Below are 18,563 nucleotides of genomic sequence, written 5' to 3' on the forward strand. Positions count from 1 at the left end.
TGCTCTCAGTGCAGATCTACCAACTTAGAATCATTTTACTGCAGCGGGATGTCTGTTTGGCTTCTTGCTGCATTTCCTGTCTTTATGTTTTATCACAATCATGTCAAAGTAAACAGAATTCAATTCAATTCAATTCAATTTTATTTATATAGCGCCAAATCACAACATAAGTCGCCTGAAGGCGCTTCATACATACAGAGAAAAACCCAACAATCATATGACCTCCTATGAGCAAGCACTTTGGCAACAGTGGGAAGGAAAAACTCCCTTTTAACAGGAAGAAACCTCCAGCAGAACCAGGCTCAGGGAGGGGCGGGGCCATCTGCTGCGACCGGTTGGGGTGAGAGAAGGAAGACAGGATAAAGACATGCTGTGGAAGAGAGACAGAGGTTAATAACAGATATGATTCAATGCAGAGAGGTCTGTTAACACATAGTGAGTGAGAAAGGTGACTGGAAAGGAAAAACTCAATGCATCATGGGAATCCCCCGGCAGCTTACGTCTATTGCAGCATAACTAAGGGAGGATTCAGGGTCACCTGGTCCAGCCCTAGCTATATGCTTTAGCAAAAAGGAAAGTTTGAAGCCTAATCTTGAAAGTAGAGATAGTGTCTGTCTCCCGAATCCAAACTGGAAGCTGGTTCCACAGAAGAGGGGCCTGAAAACTGAAGGCTCTGCCTCCCATTCTACTTTTAAATACTCTAGGAACAACAAGTAGGCCTGCAGAGCGAGAGCGGAGCGCTCTAATAGGGTGATATGGTACTACAAGGTCATTAAGATAAGATGGGGCCTGATTATTTAAGACCTTGTATGTGAGGAGCAGGATTTTGAATTCAATTCTGGATTTAACAGGAAGCCAAAACAGGAGAAATCTGCTCTCTCTTTCTAGTCCCTGTCAGGACTCTTGCTGCAGCATTTTGGATTAGCTGAAGGCTTTTCAGCGAGTTTTTTAGGACATCCTGATAATAATGAATTGCAGTCGTCCAGCCTGGAAGTAATAAATGCATGAACTAGTTTTTCAGCGTCACTCTGAGACAGGATATTTCTAACTTTAGAGATGTTGCACAAATGGAAGAACGCAGTCTTACATATTTGTTTAATATGTGCTTTGAAGGACATGTCCTGGTCAAAAATGACTCCAAGGTTCCTCACCGCGTTACTGGAGGCCAAGGTAATGCCATCCAGAGTAAGAATCTGCTTAGATACCATATTTGTAAGATTTTCAGGGCCGAGTACAATAACCTCAGTTTGATCTGAATTAAGAAGCAGAAAGTTAGCGGCCATCCAGGTCTTTATGTCTTTAAGACATTCCTGCAGTTTAACTCATTGGTGTGTGTTATCTGGCTTCATGGACAGATAGAGCTGGGTGTCATCTGCATAGCAGTGTAAATGTATGCTATGTCTTCTAATGATGCTGCCTAAGGGAAGCATGTATAATGTAAACAGAATTGGTCCTAGCACTGAACCCTGTGGAACTCCATAATTAACCTCAGTGTGTGAAGAGGACTCTCCATTTACATGCACAAATTGGAGTCTATTAGATAGATATGATACAAACCACTGCAGCGCAGTACCTGTAATACCTACAGCATGTTCTAATCGCTCTAATAGGATATTATGGTCGACAGTATCGAATGCTGCACTGAGGTCTAGCAGGACAAGCACAGAGATGAGTCCACTGTCAGAGGCCATAAGAAGATCATTTGTAACCTTCACTAAAGCTGTTTCTGTGCTGTGATGAGCTCTGAAACCTGACTGAAACTCTTCAAATAAGCCTCTGCAGATGATCTGTTAGCTGTTTGACAACTACTCTTTCAAGGATTTTTGATATGAAAGGAAGGTTGGAGATTGGCCTATAATTAGCTAAGACTGCTGGGTCTAGAGATGCGTTTTGAGTAAAGGTTTAACTACAGCCAGCTTGAAGGCCTGTGGTACATAGCTGATCATTAGAGATAGGTTGATCATATTTAAGATCGAAGAATTAATTAATGGCAGGACTTCTTTGAGCAGTTTTGTAGGAATGGGGTCTAAAAGACACGTTGAAGGTTTGGAGGAAGTAATTATTGAAGTTAACTCAGAAAGATCAATTAGAGAAAAAGAGTCTAACTTAACATCAATGGTACTAAGAGTAGCTGTAGATAATATTACATCTGTGGGATGATTATTGGTAATTTTTTCTCTAATGATAAAAATGTTATTTGTGAAGAAGTTCATGAAGTCATTACTAGTTAACGTTAAAGGGATGGTTGGCTCATCATTAAATTCTCATAGTATTGTCAACAAAAGGACAAGAAATCCTGCTATTAAAATTTACAGAGGAACTGTCACGGCTCGGGTCAGTGGCCGTGTGAAGAGTGGAAAGGAGGACTCAAATGCAGCACTTACTCAGACGTGACGGCGATTTATTAACAATACCAAACATAAAGTGGAGATGGCAAAACAGAACTAAGGATGAACTAAACTGGGAGAAACTACACCAAGGAGTAGCAAACCGGAACATTGAAGGGAGAGCACGCAGGGGATTTCACAGAGTATGAACACAGACGACGCGACGAGGAACAGAGGCAAGCACACACCATAAGTACACAGAGAGACACTGGGAAATCACACACAGGTGGGAGACACAGCTGGACCTGATTAACCTGACGAGACAGGGGAACACTAACACCAGGGACCAATAGAGGGAGCACAAACCCAGAACCCAGTATCTAAAATCCCAAAACACAAACCATCCCAAAACAGCCCACGAATAATAATGAGAATAATAACAATAAAGAACACAAACACAAAATCACTGAGTCATGGACGCAGGACCATGACAGGAACAAAGATCTGCAAGACATTTAATCAGGCTAAAGTAATCTGGGACACTAAAAATAAACCAAAGGGGCTTCTATGTGGACACATTAACATTCGCAGTATGTTACCAAAGCATGAGCAACTGGAACATATTCTAAGCAATTCCAATATTTCTATTTTGGGTATCTCTGAATCTTGGCTCACAAGTTCTTCTCCTGAGTCTGCAGTTGTCTTTCCAGAGTACACAGTATTCAGAAGGGATAGAATTGAAACAAGAGGAGGAGGAATACTTGTGCATGTAAAGAAACACCTGGATTGCTCTTTACTTAGTTCACCAATAGATGTCGAAATAGAACATATTTCTGTTAAAATCACTCTTTCCCCAGAAATGTCATTTACGTTGATCTGTTTATATTGCCCTCCTTCCGCAAAGAATATTTTTTATGAACAACTACAGATATTACTTAAATATCATGCTATAAATAATAAGTCTAATGAAATAATTGTAATGGGAGATTTTAATGTCAACTGGGACTGTGAAAAGGACAGAAAAACACTCAAGGACATAATGGAGACTTTGAACTTTACTCAACACATTGAACAACCCACAAGAATAACAAGACACTCTAAAACTAAAATAGATCTGGTTTTCTGTAATAAGCCCGAGCGAATTATTAAATCTTATAATTTTATCACTGGTATTTCAGACCACAATTTTATATTATTTTCTAGAAAACTTTTAAAATCACGGGTTAAGAATGACTTTCAAAGTTCATCTAATAGGAGATCCTTTTATGAATTCATACCAAGAAGTCAGCGACAAAATGTAGAAGAAGCATTAGCATCAGCTAACTGGGAGCCTTTATTGAGTAGTGATGATCGATCCACAATTCTGCAGCAGTCACTTCATACTCCATTAGAGGTCGACAAAAAATAAAGACAACATCTAATTTGCCCTGGTTAAACAAAGAGTGCAAGAATTTAATGAAAACAAGAGATCAATTACTAAAGCAGTTCCTGAAAACAGGTCTAACTCTGGACAGACAGAGATTTACTTCAATGCGGAATAAAGTAACAAGAAGTTTGAGACAGGCCAAAGCAAAAATTTTTATAAATATAATTGAAAGAGCCAAAGGTAATGGTAAAACTATCTGGCAACACTTAAATAAATTACTAAGCCGTCATTCAAACAAAAGTAAAAATACAATTGAACTTTATGTAAATAACTCTATTGTTAGAGAGCCTCTATCTATTGCCAGTAACTTAAACACTTTCTTTATTTCATCTGTTAAGGAGATCAGTCAGAGCTTTGACTCAGTCGTATGCTCTGATAATGTGAATGATGTTGGTCAAAATTTGTTCACCATCACTCATATTTCAGACACTGAAGTTGCTAAACTAATTACAGGTTTAAAACAATCAAAAGCACTTGATGTATATGGTATTAACACAAACTTCCTAAAGGAACATATGGATTTGCTTGTACGTCCAACAACTCATGTTTTGAATATGTCTTTCAAACACTCCATTGTTCCAACAGATTGGAAAATTGCTGCAGTTACACCAATTTTCAAAGCAGGTGTGAAGACTGACATGGCTAATTATCGCCCCATAAGCATACTCCCGGTCGTATCTAAAATAGCTGAGAAGTGGGTGGTTAAACTCCTCACTGCTCACCTAGAAAACACCCAACCCTCATTACATCCATTGCAGTTAGACTTTCGGGCACATCACTCCACAGATACTGCCCTGTGTATGTTAGTGGAGAACTTGAAGAGCTTGCTGGACAAGAGTCCCTGTGTTGGAGCTGTATTTTTAGATCTGAAGAAGGCTTTCGACTCTGTAAACCATCATATATTGTTGTCCAGATTGACTCAGTTTAATATCTCCAGTCAGGCTCTTCAGTGGTTTGCCTCATATCTCTCACACAGGAAACAGTGTGTGGTGTTGGATGGGGTTAAATCTCCATATTTAGACTGTGATACAGGGGTTCCTCAAGGATCTGTTCTTGGGCCCTTATTGTTCTCTCTTTTTATCAATAACTTACCTGAAGTCTGTCCAAATATATTTGCTCAAATGTATGCGGATGATGCAGTTATATATACGCAAGCAAATAGTGTCTAGCAGGTGGCAAAAGATCTTACAGCTGCTTTAGCATTAATGCATAGCTGGCTGGAGGACTCATGCCTAATGTTGAACACCTCAAAAACTGTCGGTATGTATTTTTCAAAACGCCCCTTAAACTTGAAGTAGTCAAACATATTCCTGGATGGAGCAGAGCTTGAATTAGCTCCAGAATTTAAATATCTTGGGGTCATTTTAGACCCAACATTATCCTTCAAGAGTCACATAAATAAAGTGTCCCAGGTACTTAAATTTAATAATCGAAATTTTAATCATATACGTAATAATTTAAATATGAATGTTACAAAAACTTATTTTTACTCAATGATCATCTCTCATATGGACTATTGTTTGACGTCCTGGTCACTTGCTTGTCCAACAACACTTACAGTGGGGCAAAAAAGTATTTAGTCAGCCACCGATTGTGCAAGTTCCCCCACCTAAAATGATGACAGAGGTCAGTAATTTGCACCAGAGGTACACTTCAACTGTGAGAGACAGAATGTGAAAAAAAAATCCATGAATTCACATGGTAGGATTTGTAAAGAATTTATTCGTAAATCAGGGTGGAAAATAAGTATTTGGTCAATAACAAAAATACAACTCAATACTTTGTAACATAACCTTTGTTGGCAATAACAGAGGTCAAACGTTTACTATAGGTCTTTACCAGGTTTGCACACACAGTAGCTGGTATTTTGGCCCATTCCTCCATGCAGATCTTCTCGAGAGCAGTGATGTTTTGGGGCTGTCGCCGAGCAACACGGACTTTCAACTCCCGCCACAGATTTTCTATGGGGTTGAGGTCTGGAGACTGGCTAGGCCACTCCAGGACTTTCAAATGCTTCTTACGGAGCCACCCCTTTGTTGCCCGGGCGGTGTGTTTTGGATCATTGTCATGTTGGAAGACCCAGCCTCGTTTCATCTTCAAAGTTCTCACTGATGGAAGGAGGTTTTGGCTCAAAATCTCACGATACATGGCCCCATTCATTCTGTCCTTAACACGGATCAGTCGTCCTGTCCCCTTGGCAGAAAAACAGCCCCATAGCATGATGTTTCCACCCCCATGCTTCACAGTAGGTATGGTGTTCTTGGGATGCAACTCAGTATTCTTCTTCCTCCAAACACGACGAGTTGAGTTTATACCAAAAAGTTCTACTTTGGTTTCATCTGACCACATGACATTCTCCCAATCCTCTGCTGTATCATCCATGTGCTCTCTGGCAAACTTCAGACGGGCCTGGACATGCACTGGCTTCAGCAGCGGAACACGTCTGGCACTGCGGGATTTGATTCCCTGCCGTTGTAGTGTGTTACTGATGGTGACCTTTGTTACTTTGGTCCCAGCTCTCTGCAGGTCATTCACCAGGTCCCCCCGTGTGGTTCTGGGATCTTTGCTCACCGTTCTCATGATCATTTTGACCCCACGGGATGAGATCTTGCGTGGAGCCCCAGATCGTGGGAGATTATCAGTGGTCTTGTATGTCTTCCATTTTCTGATGATTGCTCCCACAGTTGATTTTTTCACACCAAGCTGCTTGCCTATTGTAGATTCACTCTTCCCAGTCTGGTGCAGGTCTACAATACTTTTCCTGGTGTCCTTTGAAAGCTCTTTGGTCTTGGCCATGGCGGAGTTTGGAGTCTGACTGTTTGAGGCTGTGGACAGGTGTCTTTTATACAGATGATGAGTTCAAACAGGTGCCCTTCATACAGGTAACGAGTGGGGGACAGAAAAGCTTCGTACAGAAGACGTTACAGGTCTGTGAGAGCCAGAGATTTTCCTTGTTTGAGGTGACCAAATACTTATTTTCCACCCTGATTTACGAATAAATTCTTTACAAATCCTACCATGTGGATTCATGGATTTTTTTTTTTCACATTCTGTCTCTCACAGTTGAAGTGTACCTCTGGTGCAAATTACTGACCTCTGTCATCATTTTAAGTGGGGGAACTTGCACAATCGGTGGCTGACCAAATACTTTTTTGCCCCACTGTAAAACTATTGAAAACATTTATAAAAGAAGTTTAAAACTACTTGACAAAAAACCGACTTCCCACCACCACTGTCATGTGTTAAAAAAACATAAATTACTGAACTTCAATAACTTAGTGAAACTTAAAAGAGTGTGTTTAATATATAAAGTCTTACACTCCCTTGCTCCACCACCATTAAAGCAGTTCATTAGGCATGAAGAAAGCTCAGACAGGACCACTTGAGCTACAATCCGAGGAGACTTGTTTATACCCCACAGACGGACAGCATTTGGGCAGAACGTCCTCTCTGTCAAGGGAGGCCATCTGTGGAACAGTCTTCCTCAACCCATTAGAGAAAGCTCGGCATTCAACTTGTTTAAGGCAAAGGTTAAAAACTGGTTATGGACAAATCAAGTGTGTGATCATGTATGAGTTGTATAGTTTTAATGTTTTATTTGGGAACAGAATGGTGTGTATGTGTAAGTTTGGTGATGGAGTTTTTATTATGAATGAATGATGAATTTTTATGAATTATTATGTCAATTTTTTTATGTTTAAGGACAACAGATGGAAATTAGCCTTTGGCTATAATCTGGCATGTTTACATTCATGTAATTTTTTTTTTTTACATTTATGTTCATTAACATGCACTGTCCTAAATAAATAAATAAATGAATAAATAAAATTACAAAAACATGAGCAATAATGAATATCTTTAATATTTTAGATTATATTTTATGACAAAGCCAGAAAAACAATATGTGGATTCTGGAATAATAATAGCTTCTTCATTTTTAAAGGGTTGAAAAAGCTAAGATGATTACAAGGAATCATTTAGAACAGTTTAAAAGATCAACTGAATCATTCCATGAATCTGAAAACAAGAGACAGACATGTACAGACTTTATCTGTTCAACAGTCAGAGTGTTTCTCTAACACACTTTACACTCAACTCAGCACAGGGACACTGAGGAACCTGATCTAAACCCAAATCCAGGGTAAAGAGTTTGAGTGAATGTGGTGTTGAAGGTGTGGAGGTGGATCAGAGTGTCAGAGGAGACTCTGTAGAAGGACAGAGTGCCAGCAGGACAGTCCACATACACTGCTACTCTGTTAGAGACAGAGGAGGAGGAGGAGGAGGAGGAGGAGGATATGGTTGTTTCTTTGTTATTGTGCCAGACAGAATCCGGACCACGATCAGAGCAGTACAGATTCCAGGACTGATCATTCAGTCCAAGCCAACAGTCATCACCGTCTCCTTTCCTTCTGATTCCTCTGTAACTCACCGATATCTCAACTTCTCCTCTCCACTCAACCTCCCAGTAACAGCGATCAGTCAAACTATTGCTACACAGCAGCTGAGGACGAACATCAAATCTGTCTGGATGATCAGGATATGACTGAACCTCCTCCACATGTGTCACCTTCCTGTTGTTGTCAGACAGTTGGAGCTTTGTGTTCACTGTGTTTGTGTCGATTGTGAGTTGACAGGAATCTGATGGAGAGAACAAACACAATCCAGCTGCAGTTATTGATCCATCATCTGTTCATTGATTGACACTTTGATGATGACTCCTGACATGATGAAGATGGTTGAATGTGTGCTGCTTTGTTTTCATGAATCCCATTAAAAACACACTTACACTTCCTCAGACCTGGTCTCAACCATCGGACTCCAGCAGGCTCCACCCTGAAAGGAGGAGGGGGGTCAGAGCAGCACAGTCAGCATGCACACATGGACATTACATGGCTCTCACACACACTGTTACACACTGATAAAGAAGCAGTCCAACATCTTTACAAATACACTTCAATCGATAAATGGATCAAACTGCTGATGATTTTGATCTGTAGTTTTCATATTTTATATGTGGACAGTATATCCTTGGTTTTAACATATAAGTCAATGTTACAGCCAGGGGCAGCACAAAACACTGATACACTGATTTTTTTAGTTTTAGGCCCCTTGCATTCCACTGAGTTATTTATTCTGTCACTAATGTGCTAACATAAACGAATGTAAGTCTATTGGCCACCACAACCAACTATCCCAGTGATTCAACGTTATGTACTTGCAAAAGATCCCATGTTCTCAAAACATAACTTTAAGCACATATTTCTCCAATCCACTTTCACAGACAGAGTTACAAATACAGTATGTCAGTTTTTGAGAGCATGATTTAAATTAGCCTTCATGTGTGTAGTGTTTTGTGTCCAGTTTAAGATCAGCAGTTTTTTCCAAAGGAGAGGCCATAGGAGGATTGACGAGCCTGAAGATTTTGCGGTAAGACCTAAATCCTCAGACTGAATCTTAACTAAAGCTAAGCACTTTAGGAACTATCTGAAATCTGCACAAATCATGTGATGATACGGCATTCTGAACCTTCACTTACGGGGCTCTGGGATTAACAAAAACACAAATACAAATATTTGAATGTGTTACAGGAAGCAGGTTTAGGAACACTTGAATTTATCAATGTAAGTGAATAATAAGAAATATGAGCAGGATTATCTAAGGGCTGCCAAACAAGTTTAATATTGTCACATGTAACTAAGTCTATCATTGATCTAACTGGGCAAACATTCGTAATGGTCTTTAAAGTTCATAAAAGTGAACTTTTATGAACTTCTTATGGCAACTGACTTTACTTTCCATTCATATTCTCCTCGATCTGACTGCTGCTTTCGACACTATTTCTCATTCCCTTCTGATCACACTCAGTTTATTCGACTCAAATCTTTTACTTCTCAGTCCTTTCCTCTGGTCACTGGCGTGCCCCAGGGATCTGTCCTGGGGCCCCTCTTTTCATTATCTAACTTCTTCTGCTTGGACACATTTTTCGTAAATATAATATACAGTTTCACTGTTATGCTGGTGACACGCAGCTGTATCTGTCCACTAAACCTGATTCTGCTCTCCCCCCATCCTCCCTTACCCTCTACTTAGCCGAACTAAATTCATGGTTCTCTTCCAATTTTCTCAAACTCAATAGTAACAAATCCAAGCTCCTCTTGGTAGGCACTAAATCAACATTATCCAGAGCCAACAGTTTCTCTATTACTATCAATAACTTGCCGGTCTCCGTTTCTTCCGCTGTAAAAAGTTTGGGCGTCATCTTCGACAGTACTCTATCTTTTAATTCCCGCATTAATAATGTCTCTCGGTCTGCATATTTTCAATTGTGCAACATTAATCATCTCTGTCCTTTTCTCACCCCACATACCATGCCATCTTTGTTCACAGCCTTGTTACTTCCCGACTCCATTACTTTAATTCATTACTCAAAAATCCATCCACAACCCGTCCAGAACTCTGCTGCCCGTACTATCACCAGGACCCCTTCTATCCATCACATCACTCCTGTCCTGCAGCAGCTTCATTGGCTCCCTGTCAAATATCTTATCAATTTCAAAATACTCTTCTACACATTTAAGGCTATTCATCTTCTCTCTCCTCCATATCTCTCTGATCTGGCTCAGATCACTGCCCCATCTCAGTGTCTTAGATCTTCTTCTTCTCTTTCTCTCTCCGTCCCCTCCCCCAGTCTTGCCACCATGGGGAGCAGGGCTTTCAGCTGCTCTGCTCCCCGACTCTGGAATTCCCGACCTTCTGATTCAAGAAATATCATTTCCTTCTCTCTCTTTATAACTCAAATCTCACTTGTTCAAAATAGCTTATCCCACATAACCTCTCCACTCTGCTACTTTAAATTTGTTTTATGTCTTATCCTTTTATGATTATGTAAACTGCTTGCTTTTATGTTGCTTTTATTATTCTGCTGTGTACAGTGTCCTTGAGTGTTCTGAAAGGCACTTTCGAATAAAATGTATTATTATTATTATTATTATTATTATTATTATTATTATTATTATAACAAGAAGAAGAAACAAGGATTACTGAATAATAGATTATTCAACTGAGTGATAGACACAGAACATGTTTCCTCCTTTATCAGACATTCTCTCCATACCTGAGAGTGTCCAGTCTCCAGTGCGAATCCTTCTGTCCAGCCAACAGCAGCTTCATTCCTGAGTCTCCTGGATGATTGTAGCTTAGGTCCAGCTCTCTCAGATGGGAGGGGTTGGAGTTCAGAGCTGCAGCCAGAGAAGTACAGCCTTCCTCTGTGATTAGACAGCCTGACAGACTACAAAAGAAAATCCATCTGTTAACACTTTACTGAAGGTCTGTTTTAATATGATGATTTCTTCTTCTTCTTTTTTTCCCAAAGACTATGCCATATTTCCATTCAGTTAATCTGCATTTATATTTATAAAGTGGCAATTATCAACAGGTGACACCACTCAACTCAAGTTAGTTAAGATAAGACATTGCAATATTACAGAAAATCCCCTATGAGCAAGAAAGAAAGAAAAGCAGTTTTAACAGGAAGAGACCTCTAAAAAGACAAAGGTCAGGAAGGGTTAGCAATCTACTGCAATTGGTTTAGGGCGATGAGTGAGGGAAAAGGAGACAAGGAGAAAAACTAACCACAAGAGAAAGTAAGCAAAAGTTAATGACATGCAGTAGTGGTATTTAAATAAAAAAATTTTAAAAATTGAGTGACAAGAAAGAAATTTTCAGTGCAGACTCACAGCAGTCCAGGTGCTTTCTTTCCAAGCTCCTAAAGCTCTGCCTCCTATTCTACTTTTAAATAAGAACAATAAGCATGAGCACAGAATTCTCCATGCTGTTGCCTTCTTGTTAAGATTGGATGAATCCAGAATAACATTTTTTTTTTTGCACTGTGTTTTTGAGGACGAGTAGACAAACAGTTTTGGTCTGTATATACTTTACATAGCAAATTTGCACCTAAACACTTTGTGAATTCATGATTTTTTTTCCCCAATAGCCTTAAGCAAGCAGTCTGAGAATGAAATGCTCTGTTAGGATAATATGGTACAATGATATAAAGAGGTCTTTATGATGGACCTGATAAATTTATATGTGACATTACGAATTTAGTTTAGTTTAATTCTGGATTTAACAGGGAGCCAGTGAAGTGAATATTAGGGAAATATGGTCCCTCTCTCTGGTCCCTGTTAATACTTTCACAGCGGCATTTTGGATTATCTGAAGACATCTCGCTAAGGCTATAATAAAGAAGGAATGCCTGAACTCTCTTTTTTAGCATCAATCCTAGAGTAGATGGATTTCAAATCATAAATGATTCAAATAAAAACTATATGTGTATTTTCTAATACTACTAGCTAATGGAGGAATGGTGCATCGAGAAAGTATTCCCAGTACTCACTTGTTCCAGTTTTGTCTTGTTATAGCCTTATTCCAAAATTTATACAATTCATTTTTCACCTCAAAAAAGCCCAAAATGTGGAACAAATGAAGTCCTGAAAATGCTGTTGGGATGCATTTGATTTATTGGTTCCAGTGCCAAACCCTGTAGAACTCAATTCAATTCAATTTTATCTATGAGCAAGCACTTTAGCGGGAAGGAAAAACTCCCTTTTAACAGGAAGAAACCTCTGGCAGTACCAGGCTCAGGGAGCTCAGGGAGCTCAGAGAGGTGGCCATCTGCCGCGACCGGCTGGGATGAGAGAAGAAAAACAGGATGAAAGACATGCTGTGGAATAGAGTCAGAGATTATTAACAAGTATGATTCAGTGCAGAGATTGAGTGTAGAAGAAACACCCAGTGCATCATGGGAATCCCCCAGTGGTCACCTATTCCAGTATAACTAAGGGAGGATTCAGGGTCACCTGATCCAGCCCTAACTATATGCTTTAGCAAAAAGGAAACTTTTAAGCCTCATCTTAAAAATAGGATAAGTGTTTGTCTCCCATATCCAAACTGGAAGCTGGTTCCACAGAAGAGGGGCCTGAAAACTGAAGGCTCTGCCTCCCATTCTACTTTTAAATACTCTAGGAACAACAAGTAGGCCTGCAGAGCGAGAGCGAAGTGCTCTAATGGGGTGATATGGTACTACAAGGTCATTAAGATAAGATGGGGCCTGATTATTTAAGACCTTGTATGTGAGGAGCAGGATTTTGAATTCAACAATAGTTTGTTGTCATTTGGAAAGACACAACAACAGCTGCAGTCAGTGAACACACCTCAGAGTCTCCAGTCGACAGTTTGGACTCTCCAGTACAGCACACAGAAGCTTCACTCCCGAATCCTGCAGATCATTGTAACTCATGTCCAGCTCTTTCAGATGGGAGGACTTGGACTTCAGTGCTGAGACCACAACTTCACAGTGAGTTTCTGACAGACGACAATCAGCCAGTCTGTGATTGGAGAAAATATAAAATGTGTCCTTACTTTAACCAGGTTCAAAACTCAATTTGTTAAAAATGTAATGATGTAATGTTAGAAGTCACTTCATATAAAATTAAATTTAGAAAAGTTCAAATCCATATTAAAATGTATCTTCAGTGTTTTGCTTTTTTGTGCCCTCATGGTCAAGGAATGGGTAGTGACTGTGGTTTGCCCTGTATGCGTCACATGACAGGACAGCATACAGGGCAGAGGTGAGAGCCCTGACATCATGGTCCCGCGACAACAACCTGCTGCTTAATGGCAGCAAAACCAAGGAGCTCATTGTGGATTACAGGAGACTGCAGAGAGGAGACCACACCCCCATCCAAATCAATGGAGCAGAGGTGGAGAGAGTCAGATGGTTCAGCTTCCTGGGCATCAACATCAGTCAGGATCTGAGTTGGTCACACCATGTTGGTGTGATCACAAAAGCAGCAAGACAGGTGCTCTTCTTTCTGCACCTGAGAAGATTCGGCATGAATCCCAGAACACTTACAAACTTCTATCGATGCACCATTGAAACTTTTCTGACTGGCTGCTTCACCACCTGGTATGGCAGCTGTAATGTTCCGGACCACATAGCTCTGCAGAGGGTGGTGAGAGCACAGTGCATCACCAGGACTGAATTGCCAGCTATGCAGGATCTCTGTAGACACCGCTGCATGAGCAAGACGCAGCAGATCCTCTCTGATCCCAGCCACAGACGTTTCATGCTCCTGCCATCCGGCAGGCAGATTAGGAACATTCAGACCTGCACTAGCAGACACAGAGACAGTTTCTACCCACAAGCTATCAGGCTTTTGAACTGTTGACATTTTACACACACCATTACACACTCACTACAAATACTGGATTCTAAACACTGTCACTTTAAACCACAGACACAGATGAACAGAACCATAGGTCAAAACATGAGTGGAGCACAGAAAGGAATTGGGAAGAATACCAGAGGTGCAAAACACCAGCTACTAGTAGATCGAACAGTCAGCTGAGACTGCAAGACCAGGTTGATCAACCCGTGCACTGCCTGAATTGATCACAAGAAGGCCTATGACTCAATGTCCCATGCCTGGGTCCTGGAATGCCTTCACCAGGAGCAAGTCCCCATCAATTGTGGGATGTATCAAGGAGATGCTCTGTCAGGACAAGGCGCATGCACACGCATCGACCAGCAGTGAGTGAGAGCTTGGTATCCTAAGTTTTTAAGTTCTTATCATTTCTTTTCGTTTCTATCAATGGCATGTGTTTTGGTTGAAGGAAGTGACAGTTTTCTTACAAAGTGACACAGGCTCCACAACAGTAAGAACGTCGTGGATTCTTTTTTCTTCATTGTGGTTGGATTTCTACTGTGCTGGCTTGTTTCCGATGATGTGGGCGAGGCCGTGAGTCATCTGAGGATTGTTTACTCCCGCAACGAACTGTTACAACTTAACTTACTGTATGATGGTAAGGTCAGTCGGTTTCCCCTGCGGTCTGTTATCCTTGGAAATGTTCAGTCTCTTAGGAACAAGCTGGATGAACTCCAGGGAAAGGTCAGGTTCCAGAAAGACTTCAGGGACAGCTGTGCAATGGCTTTTTCCGAGACATGGCTGACAGAGCTGGATCAGGATGCCGATTTTTCAATTGACGGTTTTTGAGCTCCCTTTCGCCGAGATCGGGATGCACGGGTAACAGGGAAATCTCAAGGAGGGGGAGTATGCTTGTATGTGAACAAATGTTACTGTAGCGCTGTGACTGTTAGAGAGTGTATTTGTACACCAGATGTTGAACTTCTATCTGTGTCACTGCGCCCTTTTTATCTCCCTCGTGAGTTTCCACAACTTTTTATAACCGTAGTTTACATTCACCTGAGTGCTCACCCCGCCTCCACTTGCAGCATCATTTCAGACATAGTGCAGAAGCTGCAGGCGCTCTCTCCTGATGCACCAAACTTTATAATGGGGGACTTTAACCATGTCTCCCTTAAATCAACTTTGGGCAATCTGTATCAATATGTATCCTGTCCTACCAGACGGGATAAAATGTTGGACCTTTGTTACGGATCGGTGAAGAATGCTTATAAATCGCTCCCGCTTCCTCCTCTGGGATCTTCTGACCATAACTGTGTGCATCTTCTGCCCATCTATAAAACTGTCTTAAAACGAGAGAAGACAAAGACTAAGGATGTTGACATATGGTCAGAAGAATCTGTGCTTACCTTGCAGGAATGTTTTAAGTGTACAGATTGGGAAGGTTTTATTCAGTCTTGTGGAGATGATCTCGACACTTTGGTGGATGTTACTAGCTCTTATGCAGTATTTTGTAAAGACATGATTATACCCCGTAAGCGTGTTAAAGATTACGCTAACAATAAGCCGTGGGTCACTAAAAGCGTCAAATCCTGTTTAAGTAAAAAGAGACAGGCCTTTAAAGAGGGGCTGTTACCGATTTTCAGACAGCCACCAAGGAAATGAAAATTGAGATCTTGAAAGCAAAACAGAGCTACAAAAACCTTCTTGAAAGCAAATTTGCTGCAAAAAATTTGGGGTCTGCCTGGACTTGTATGAAAACCATAGCAGGGTTTCAAAATCCCCAGAGCAGCAGTCAGGTCATTTTAGATGGTTTTAATTCAGACAGAGATTTAAATGCTTTAAATGTGTTTTATGCTCGTTTTAGTTCTTCTGATTTTAGCGAGAATATTTTGGAACTGAAACAGAAACTGAGAGATACTCAGCACTTTATTATTGAACTCAGTGATGTTAAAAAGGCCTTTCATACAGTCAATGTGAACAAGAGCCAGGGTCCTGATAATGTTAGTGGCCGTCTAATTAAATCTTGTGCTGAAGAACTCAGTCTTATATTTCAGGTTATTTTTAATAAATCCTTGCAAACACAACATGTGCCCTCTCTTTGCAAAGAAGCAGTCGTGGTTCCTGTCCCTAAATCTAGTCGTCCAAAAATTCTAAACGACTTCAGGCCTGTTGCCTCACTTCAGTTGTAATGAAAGTGTCTGAAAAAAATCATCAGAAATGTGATTATGAAAGAGGCTGAACATCAGCTCGATCCAATGCAGTTTATATACAGGCCCAATAGAGGAGTGGAGGACGCATTTTTGACTTTACTAAATCTGATTCTTAAACATGTAGAGAGTAAAGAGAGTTTTGCAAGACTTCTTTTCATTGACTTTTCTTCGGCTTTTAATACAATACAGCCCCATATTTTAATTAAAAGACTTTTGGAACAGTTTGAAATCAGGAAAAACCTGGTTTGCTGGATTTTAGATCATTTAACTGACAGGTCACAAAAAGAATAAATCGCCCTTATTATTCACTCTCTATACAAACATGTGTCAGGGCAGACATGAAAACAGGGCCATTATTAAATATGCAGATGACTCTGTTATTGTCAGCTTTCTGAAAGAGGGTGAAACTAACCACGGTCCAGTCATTGATGACTTTGTTCAGTGGTGTGTGGAGTTTTATCTCCAGCTGAACATATCTAAAACAAAAGATATGGTTGTTGACTTTAGGAAACAACAAAATGGGTACGCAGTCACTTTAATTAAAGGTCCGAAAATAGAGCAAGTACAATCATATAAATATCTTGGGACCATAATCAATGAAAAACTGAACTTTGATCAAAATTGCAAATCAGTTTGTAAAAAGGGTCACCAGCACCTTTATTGTCTTAGGAAACTTGCTCATTTCCACATTGACCAAAAAATTTTAACTTTGTTTTATCGTTCTTTTGTTGAGTCTGTTTTATCCTTTTGTTTGGTGGCATGGTTCGGTCAGACCTCTGTCACAGAGAAAAACTCTAAATCAGATAGTGAGATGGTCCAGTTGTCTGATAGGTGAGCTACAGTCTTGTTTAGCCTCCCTGTACTCTGAGCAGGTACAGAGGATGGCTTTATCAATCCTTAAAAATGGTTCCCATCCTCTAAGGGATGAATTTCAGCGTCTTTCCTCAGGACGGAGGTTTCTATTTCCAAGATGCAGGACAAAGCGTTATAAAAATAGCTTTGTCCCTGTTGCTGTCACTGAATTAAATAAGAACTGTTTTTTTGATTTGAAATATTAAATTACTATATATGTGCCACAGTGAGGTTTATATCTTTAGGTATGTGTGTTTTTGAAGGGATGCCAAATGCTGTCATTTTTCTGTAAAGCGAATTTACCTTGCCTTTGGGTATAAATAAAGTTACCTTGACCTTGTCCCCACTGCTGTTCTGCATAGGCATGAACCACTTGAGTGAGCTCACCAACAAGACTGGCTACAAATACCGACTACGTAAGGGAGCACTTGTCAGCAACCTCCTGTACATGGATGACATCAAGCTGTATGCCAAGAGTGAATGAGACATCGATTCACTGATCCACACCACCAGGATATCCAGCAATGACATCAGAATGTCATTCAGACTGGAGAAATTTAGTCGGATGATAAGAAAAAGAAGGAAGGTAGTTAGAACTGAGGGGATTGAATTACCAAAAGCAACATTGCAGACGTAGAGGACAGCTACAAATGCCTGGAAATCCCACTGGCAAATGGGAACAATGAAGAGGCTGCTAGGAAGGTCTATTACAACAGGTAAGACCCCAGGTGCAGGCTGTGTAAAGATGCCCCTGAGACAATCCAGCACATAACAGCAAGGTGCAAGATGCTTTAAGGCAGGGCATACATGGAGCACCATAACCAAGTGGCCGGCATAGTGTACAGAAACATTTGTGCCGAATACAGCCTGGAAGTCCCGAGGTCAAAAGGGGAAGACGCCCCCAAGGGTGGTGTAGAATGACAGGGCCATGATCCTGTGAGACTTACAAATACAGACGGACAAAATGGTGGTGGCTAACCAACCGGACATCGTGGTGGTAGACAAACAGAAGAAGACGGATGTAGAGATAGGTGTAGCGGTTTCGACTGACAGCAACATCAGGAAGAAGACCCGCCCAAACAGAAGCACTGTGAGCAGAAATGAGTGAAAAACAAGTGACAAACTTCTTAATGTAAAAGGAAGGTCTTTAGAACCTAGGGGATCAAAAGGGTAAAAAACACCTAAACAAGGACTAGCTTGAGCACCTATGATGACGTGATTTGCTTTGTCTAAGACAATTTAGTTGCAGTGGTAGGAAGCGTTTAGGGAAACAGTTGCATGCATGTCCTGGAGGTATTGTAATTATCTGGCATGGATTTATTTTATTTTTGTTTGTTTGTTTTTCATTCCTGCAAGATCTTTTGACTGGAAGTTTGTGTGAGTAGGATCAAGGCCTCTGTTTATTTTGTATTTTTGGTCACTACATAAACAGCAAACACAGCTCCTATCTGGAGAAAAAGTTCTTCTGCTTTATCTCTGGCTCGTTTCTTTATCCTCCATCTCTCTTTTGTTTAGGAGCCACTAAAAGCCATTAATGTGC

At 40.6% G+C, this 18,563-nt stretch overlaps 1 protein-coding gene across 3 annotated transcripts in view; it reads right to left on the minus strand.

Annotated features, from left to right (window-relative positions):
* Positions 1-7,592: 7,592 nt before the first annotated feature.
* LOC101477850 (NACHT, LRR and PYD domains-containing protein 12) overlaps positions 7,593-18,563 on the minus strand; it is a 40,594-nt gene continuing 29,623 nt past the window's right edge. For 2 of the 3 annotated variants that reach the window (XM_076888611.1, XM_076888610.1), the window contains exons 11-14: positions 12,966-13,139; positions 10,868-11,041; positions 8,540-8,586; positions 7,593-8,391 (exon numbers count right to left, since the gene is read on the minus strand). In XM_076888611.1, coding sequence (XP_076744726.1) covers positions 7,850-8,391; positions 8,540-8,586; positions 10,868-11,041; positions 12,966-13,139 — 937 coding nt within the window. In that variant the 3' untranslated portion in view covers positions 7,593-7,849. The remainder of the gene's footprint in view (positions 8,392-8,539; positions 8,587-10,867; positions 11,042-12,965; positions 13,140-18,563) is intronic. The other variant, XM_076888613.1, reaches the window with a different exon arrangement.

Source organism: Maylandia zebra, linkage group LG9 (genome assembly GCF_041146795.1).
Source record: "Maylandia zebra isolate NMK-2024a linkage group LG9, Mzebra_GT3a, whole genome shotgun sequence".
Classification (NCBI taxonomy): domain Eukaryota; kingdom Metazoa; phylum Chordata; class Actinopteri; order Cichliformes; family Cichlidae; genus Maylandia; species Maylandia zebra.